The sequence below is a fragment of the Mastomys coucha genome, unplaced genomic scaffold (genome assembly GCF_008632895.1).
Source record: "Mastomys coucha isolate ucsf_1 unplaced genomic scaffold, UCSF_Mcou_1 pScaffold15, whole genome shotgun sequence".
Lineage (NCBI taxonomy): Eukaryota > Metazoa > Chordata > Mammalia > Rodentia > Muridae > Mastomys > Mastomys coucha.
In genome coordinates, this window is record NW_022196897.1 from 91,530,358 (window position 1) to 91,538,876 (window position 8,519).

Sequence of the window (8,519 nt, forward strand, 5' to 3'; positions counted from 1 at the left end):
GGAGAGCAGAGAAGTAGAGGGGAAGAGGCTGGCCATGAGCACATGGAGAGGGGGTAGGGAATGGGGAAGGGGCAAGGGGGCAGATTGGGAGCAAGAAGGACTGAACAAGGGGACAAGAGAGAGAGGAGGGGGAAAGCAGACCCTCTTATAGTGGGTCAGGCCTACCTGACTATTGCCAGGTAACTGTGGGGTGGAGTTTAGACAGAATACTAACAAATGACTTTTCTGGGCTCAAAGGCTGCCTCCGTGGCTAATAGCATGTACTGCTTTTGCAGAGGACCCAAAATTGGTTCCTAGAACCTGTGTCAGGTGGTTCACAGATGTGTGTAACTCCAGAATCAGGTGATGCAATGCTTCTGGACTTCATGATCACACACATACACACACACACACACACACACACACACACACACGCACACATGCACACACACACTTTAAAAAGAATGACTCTTCTAGACCTGAAACTATGAGGAAGAAAATAGAATCCATGCTAATTTTGCTGCCGTAGGATAAACTGATAAAGTGTTGGCCATGATGCTCAGTTAAGATGGAGAAGCAATTAAATTCATGTACATCTATATATAAAAGAGATAGCATATGTAGAATTTGATAGTATCTATGGATCTTGAGATATGTTAAATGGGATATACTAGATATGTTTAATTTTTACATAGAAGAATCTGTTTAGTAAAATCATAATGAGAATTATTTTTGTCTGTCATTCTTGTGTAAGTAATGGTTTCAATAAAGCTGTATAGAATCATGTATATGCATGATAAGCGTGCCTCTAATTGTTTTTTCCTTGGAAGACTAGTTGTCTTTAGCACATGGCTTCTTTAACAAGGGAGCAAGATGAACCCTAGAGCAGCATTTAGTCACCCCTGCCTAGGCAGTGATCTTTAAAATGTTTATATATTAAAGGAGCGTGTTACGTAATAGTTCTTATTGAAACAAATCAGAAGTTAGTTTATATAATCAGATGTAAGAGATTTGTTTCCATATAGTAGTTGAGCAGTTTTTTTCTCTTTTGCTGTCGTTGGCTTGCCAGTACCTTCCAGCAGATTCCAAAGTCACAGTGTATTTTACAAAAATGCTTTTCTCTCTCGAATATGCATTGAGTCTCTCTAAGCTGTAAGTAGAATTCAGGAGATTTTACTAGTACGCCAGGTCACCTGTGAAACACTATTTTAACAACTGAGAGAGCAAAGGATGACCTATTGAATGGAGGCTCCTGGCTTAGCTTTAAAGCTCCTGCACTTCCATCAAGAGGCTTCCAGCTTCCTACATCAAATGCTGCATTTGTTGAAGATTTGTGTATAATGAACTTAAGCAAAATAAAAGAGTATTTCACATTTGGGAGAAGATGACTTTGTGCTTTTAGTCTTATTTGGAGACGTCTTCTCATTAAAGTAATATATAATGAAAAAAACTACTTTTATTTTGGAAAATCAACCTTAAAAACCTTCATATTTTTTATGTGCCTTTAAAACTTTTGAGCCTGTTCTGTTGCTACACCATGATCTTTTATTTCTAAGGAATTACATGTTTCTTTCTCTAAAAGGGAACAAAAGCAAGAATTGAATAATCTTTTACATATAAAATGAATATTTATGAAAAAAGTGGCTACATTTGAAAAATTGCATGTATTTTTATGCTGCTATTTACTGGTTGCTATGGCAACCACCACACTGCTTAGTATTTATGTTGTCTAAGATTCAGAACACCTTTTCAGTGAAATAAACATGCCAGAACCAGTACTGTATTTACTTTGGTGTTTAGAAAACTATTTATTCTAATGCATATTTTTGAGAAAAATAGCAATAAATAATGTAAACTTCAGCCTTGTTTAAATGGTACCTTTTCTTGCAGTATGGTTTTGAAATCAAAATATTACATTTATTCTTTTTCTTGTTATCAAAATCAGTATACATAAGAGAAATAACAAAATTTAGGATTCATGAGTCAACCTTCAAATATTGTCTTTTGATCTTCCCTATTTTTATGACCTGGTATGATTCATGAAAAATTTCTGAAGCTAGATACCCAGAGCGCTTAGACCGAAGACTCAATGCTGCTTCATGAACAAGGGAATGTAAGTGGCTTGTACTTCTCATTAAGGATAGCTTTAGCGCCTATGAACAAAAGATTTCTATTTTGTAACAAAGTGAAAGGCATGGCTGTTGCCACTCTCTTAATTATTTAAATAATTCTGCCATGGGTGATACATAAATATAATTTTTAATGCTAAACATCAGGATTAAAGTTATAAAGCATGAAGCACACACGTTTCCTTTCAACATGCTGCCTGTGAGGAAAAGCTGGAGTGGGACACTGGGGTACCGCCAAGCAGGGAGCAGATTGTCTCCCAGAGTTGTAAACAGGGTGGGGCCACAGCTTCACAGTTGATGTTGACAGTATCTCTGTGGGAAACATAATTATCAAATGAATTAGAACACGTCTTAGTATTAAGATTATTAATTGTAATTTTAATTGCATTTTTCAAGATAATTGGATATGTTCTCATAGGTATATGGGAAAGGGGACATTAGGCTAATTGGATATTTTGAACTCAGTTATCTTTAAAATACTTAGAAGTTTAACATAATGCATATATACATATTCACATATTTATGGAATTCCTTAATTAAATGCTTTTCTAAACAGAATTAAAATAATCTACAAGCTCTCACTTAATATCCCTTGCAATGCTTTGAATATTGATATCATTTTAAAACTTAAATAATGATCATTTAAACCATTGCATTTTTATTGTCAAGTTTAGAATAATTTTTGTTTGCAGCCAATACAGTACAGTGTTTATGTTTGTGTAAGATTCAGAACACCTTTTCAGTGATATACATATGCTAGAATAATGTAGTAGTTACTTTGTTTAGAAAAATTTATTCTAATGAATATTTTGGTTAAAAAAATAGCATTTTTCTAAAGTTGGACATTTTTAAGTCTGCCTGACTAGAAGGTGTTGCTAGGAGGGCTTCAGATATTTCTGGCAGTTTTAGAATTTCTTCCCTTTTTCAAAAGCCATGCTATTTGGAAGAATGCGGCAGCTTGGAACGTCTTTAAACACTTTGGTGAAGAAGTTTCGCTTCCAAAGCTCTCAGGACTGTTGAGTGGCATGGCCAGAGGCATGTGCAGAGCCACTGTGCTGTTATTCTAGGAAGAGCATTAAAACATGTGAACACAGACAGCAGCCTCATACCTACTAATGAGACCAATCTCTTATGGGCTATGTGTCCAATGTGGTCATGCTTTTATTTAAAGTAAAGACTATGAAATTTTAATGAAAATCTAAGGTTATATATATATATATATATATATATATATATATATAACACATATATACATATGTATATATGTGTATATATACACATATATATACATTCAATCTTCCCATATAGACATTTCTGTGATAACTAGTTATCATTTAATAAGGCAAATTACTTAAAATTAAGATTATAAGATTATGATTACTGAAAGGTAAAAACCACACTGCGATGCAGACAGTTTGGTTCTCTTGGGGGCAGTGCTGGGGTTCTATTTTTTTTTTAATTTGATGGATTTTTTTTCTTCTTTTTTTAAAATTAGATGTTTTCTTTATTTACATTGCAAAGTTTATCCCCTCCGAAAACTCCCCTAGCACATCCCCCATCACCCTGCTTACTAACCCACCCACTCCTGCTTTCCTGCCCTGGCATTCCCCTACACTGGGCCATCAAAGCTTCACGAGGTTCTAATGCATATGTTAGACATGCGCCTGCAGAGCTGCATCCTCAGCTCAGGTAACTGTCGTGTTCATCATTAATTCATTGTCATCTTTCAGAAATCTAGTACTCAATAAACAAATACTTTGATGACTAGACAAATGACTGATGGGAACGGGTACTACCAAGGTGCTTTTAGGGAAACATTGCGAGGGCCACGAAGATGCCTAATTATATTTAAGTAAAGTTGGTATGTCTATCATAACAATAGATGACAGGCTAATGATATGACATAAGTATGCAAGAATTGGTTTGCTGGCTTTGTTTCTACTAACAAGATATCACAAGTGAGAGAGTGAGATCTACCATAAGATGGTTAGCTTGTAGTAGCACAACAGAAACTACTTAAGCAAGCAAAGCCAAGTCCCAAAAATTCCAACAGAAAGAAATGATTTATTTGAGAGCCTATATCTCCCTACACTTTGTAAAAATTCACTGCAAATTACTTTTATGACAAATGAAAGCATAAAATTACAAATGTTAATGTAGTTTGTATCCCTACATACACTTAACATTGTTCAAATCAGATTAAATATATATTATATATATGTACCCTAAAAAACTTATCATTTTATATGATCCAAACATTCACAGTTCTATCTTTTAAAATATACAGAACATTATTGCTATTTCTAATCATCTTATTGCACATTAGCATGATAGAGCTTCTTAATATTATGTAATTATAACTTAATGGCTTATTTCATTTTTCTTTTTGAGGCAGGGCTTACTCTGTGCAGTCCTGGCTGTCCTGGAACTTGCTATGTAGACCAGGCTGGCTTAGAACTCAGAGATCTGGCTGTGCCTCCTGAGTGCTGGGATTAAAGACATGCACCTCCTTGTCTGGCTTACTTCTCTCCTTCTTCCTCCCTCCTCATTATCCTGCCAAGCCTCTGGTAACTACCACTCTCCCGTCGAACTGTCAATCACTCTTCCATACCTCATCTGTGAGCAATTACACAGTAGCTAACATTTTGTACACTATTCATTCTTCTGTACACTGTATGTGAGTGATCACACAGTTGCTGTCTTTCTTCCTGAGGCCGGCTTATTTCGTTTAGTATAACCATCTCTGAATCCATCAACACCATTACAAGGGACAGGATCTTTTTCTTTTTATTGCTAAGTAATACTCCAGTTTTTAAAACCTTCTCATTGGTTGACGAGCATGTAGTGGTTTCTAGTTCTAGAATACTGTGATTAGTGCCACAGATCTCTCTTCAGCAGTCTGACCTCATTTCTGTTCGGTATATACTCAGTATGTAGTTCTGCTGTATCACATCAGAACTTGTGGTTCCGTCTTTTACAGATTGAGGAATACCTGTACCATTTTTCTATAGTGGTTGTATTTGCATTGCCAGCACAGCATAAGGGTTGGCTTTCTCCACATCCTCTCCAGCGCTTTCCCTTAGTCATTTCAATAATAGTCATTTTTACTGATGCTAGCCAATATGTCCTTGTACTTTTAATTTGCATACCCCTGATGTTTCAAAATGTTGACTTTTTTTTTTCAAATACCTGTTTGAGAGATGTCTGTCTAACCTTGTTGCCCAATTAATTGCCCCCCCTGCCTATTGACTTTTAAAAATTCATCATCTGTTCTGGCTATTAACTCTTGGTCAGATGTAGAGTGGCTGATTTTTTCCCCACTTGTCTACTGTTTGTTTTTTGTACTCTCGTCTGTCTACTTCTATTTTTGTTTACTATAACTTTGATGTCTTGACCAAAGTCTTTACCTATTTTACTTTCCATGTTTTCAGTGGCTTGAGCTCCTGCTTTATCAAAATAAATTTCATAGGTCATGATTCTTTAAGAATACAACTATTACCCTGTAGAAGAATTTCTTTTTACTAAGTTGTGCTTCTATATCTTTAAAATAGTTTAAATAATAACTGGCAATCTAGATGTGTGTGTGTGTGTGTGTGTGTGTGTGTGTGTTATTTATGCAATACTAGAAAGTTGGGTATAATGAAACCTTCAGGTGTGTTCCTTTCTTAATTCAATAGTTAGCCTTCTGTTGTAGAAAGGTCCTTTCATGTCTCTGAGACAGTTGTCTCCCACTTGTCTCTTAGGAAGTCTGAATGTAGCTGCAACTTGTATTTCCTAAACAGTTCACATTTATTTTTGCAATATCCTGGCATAAGACAGTTTCCAACTATAGATTTAATGGCTTCCACCATAGAGTAGAGATGCTACTTCTTTATCAGTAGAAAGTGGCAACTAAATAAAGCTAGCAAGATGGCAGGAAACAGGGCATTCTGTAATGAAATGCTTCATAGTCTTCAAGGGCAGCTATACAGGCTGCATTGGTAGAATTTGGCTAAGAGCTCTACCAAAGCTTCTAAATATCCATTATTTAGAACTGATATCTGGCATGTAATCTCTGACTCTAGTCACATTAAATTAGGCTTCCCCTATCAAACTGAATTTTTTGACCAAGCCTTTGAAGACAATGCCATTTTTTTTCTCTGCATTTGTACTTGTGTCCTTCATCCACATACATACTTTCTCCTTCTCTCTGATACCCATGGTGCTGGAAGTAACATGGAATCGGAGTTTAGGTAGTTGATTATGGTGCAGAAAACAAGAAGGCAAGTGCAACCCGTAAGAAATCCTGAGCTTAAATAGTAGGTGAGCTGGTAGCTTCTGAGGCACAAGTGAAAAAGAGGCATTAGGTCTGAGTAAGGAGGTAAAGGTAGGAAGCTGGACATGGTAGCTCAGGCCTGTGACCCAAGCACTTAAGAGGATCTCCATGAGGTCAAGGTGAGTCTTGAACATTACTGATTTCCAAGCTGGCATGCAGGGATGCAGAGTGAGACACTATCTCAAAAAGTAAATCAAGTAAGAAAATTAAAATTCGAAGATATATGAAGTTTCAGAGGAACAGAAGGACTGGGTTTGGAGATCTGTCATACAACGGAGAGTTAATGTATTTCATAGTTATAAACAGTAGTCAATTTCAAATGTCTTAACACAAAAACGGCAAATAGGTGATGGATATGTTAATTAGCTTTATTTAGTTATTTACAATTTATGTACCATATTATACCACATAAGTGTACACATTTATGATTTGTCAGTAAAATAAAGTATGTGTACATAGTAAGCATGTTAATAGCTTGCAAAATAGAGTAAGACAAAATAAATAGACTATGATAGCATTGACTTTTTATCAGTTGATAAAAGTATTAAGATCAAGTCATAACTTTGTCACTTCTGGGTGGACAGCTATATTATGTCATTTCCTGATAACATCTAGCAGTTTCCATTCTGCCCCCAAATAGTGTGTCCACAGAATGCAAGTAAACACCATAGATTTCTTTCTTTTTGTTTTTGTTTTTGTTTTTGTTTGTTTGTTTGTTTGTTTTGAGACAGGGTTTCTCGTATAGCCCTGGCTGTCCTGGAACTCACTCTGTAGACCAGGCTGGCCTTGAACTCAGAAATCCGCCTGCCTCTGCCTCCTGTGCTGGGATTAAAGACATGTACCACCACTTACCGGCAATACCATAGATTTCTAACAAGTGAGCTGGCCAGCTACATCTTTAGTCATGTACACTTTGTCTCTTCCATGATCATGTCCACACCATTATCTCTGGCTTCTTATTCCTGAGCCCCATAGCTCAAAATTCAATTCTGCTTCTCCTTACACACATTCACAAGGAAGGCTGATTTGGCTTCAGAAGCACAGCATACCAACACCGTAACCTGTGATACAAATACCATGGTCCCGCCATTCACAACCATTTTTTACAGTTTCAACCAATTTCCTTACTTTCCCCTGGTTTATTGCAATATTTTAAATTTATTTGACAGATTGTATCAATTGAGATCATTGCAGTATTTTAAACTTATTGGATAGATTGTATGATTGGAGTGCTTTCCATGATTTCTGAGCTCTCTAGTTTAGTTTGCCTGGCAAGTATACTTGCAGACTACTGCTGTATTAAATGCACTCTCCTCATGACAGTATATGAATGTAAAGGCTGGGCGGTGGTGGCGCACGCCTTTAATCCCAGCACTTGGGAGGCAGTGGCATGCAGAGTTCTGAGTTCGAGGCCAGCCTGGTCTACAGAGTGAGTTCTAGGACAGCCATGGCTACACAGAGAAACCCTGTCTCGAAAAACAAAACAAAACAAAACAACAACAACAAAAAAGAATGTAAGGAGCCTTCTCCCAATCTAGAATGTTGCACTAATAATCAGTCATTTCTGTCTAGCTAGGGGAATTAAAATAAGCTACAAGGGTCTTGTGGAATTATGTTTTTTTTTGATAATCTTAAGAATCTTATCTACTGTGAAGGGATTGCCAGAACCCATATTCTACCCCTGAAATAGGTCCTTCTAGGAATACTGCAGCTGACTGTGGGGTGCACACACACTCTGTACACCTATGGCTCAGAAAACATTGTAGTAGAAGGGGGAAGAATGATTTCTGAGGGCAAGAGGACCAGGAAATAAGCCGTTAGATAGTGTCTTATGTGCAGGGACCTGTATCATGAAACTCTAACAACTGGTTTCCCAAACAAGACCTGCACAGTAACAATACCAGTTGACATTCTAATATGGATGGGGGAAACTTCATAAGGTTGTATCTCTACATAAAAAGCTACAGACTATCAGTGACTAAGAGAGGTAATATTAATTGTTGCTAAGGACGAGTGTTCTATTCAGTTATTCAGCTATTCATCTCCATGTGGTCAGTTCTAAACACATATACATATGAGCAATACTGAATTGACTC

At 36.8% G+C, this 8,519-nt stretch overlaps 1 protein-coding gene and 1 long non-coding RNA gene across 3 annotated transcripts in view; one reads left to right on the forward strand and one right to left on the reverse strand.

Moving 5' to 3' along the window:
- Positions 1-8,519, forward strand: part of LOC116090602 (doublecortin domain-containing protein 1-like) — a 28,017-nt gene that overhangs the window by 555 nt on the left and 18,943 nt on the right. For both annotated transcript variants that reach the window (XR_004118740.1, XM_031371281.1), the window contains exon 2: positions 2,036-2,092. Coding sequence is in view for 1 of the 2 variants with exons in the window: in XM_031371281.1 (XP_031227141.1) it covers positions 2,069-2,092 (24 nt within the window). In the remaining variant the exon portion in view is untranslated. The remainder of the gene's footprint in view (positions 1-2,035; positions 2,093-8,519) is intronic.
- The window catches only part of LOC116090604, a 12,853-nt gene continuing 6,208 nt past the window's right edge, over positions 1,875-8,519 (reverse strand). The window contains exon 3 of the long non-coding RNA XR_004118741.1: positions 1,875-2,420. This is a non-coding gene — a long non-coding RNA (uncharacterized LOC116090604). The remainder of the gene's footprint in view (positions 2,421-8,519) is intronic.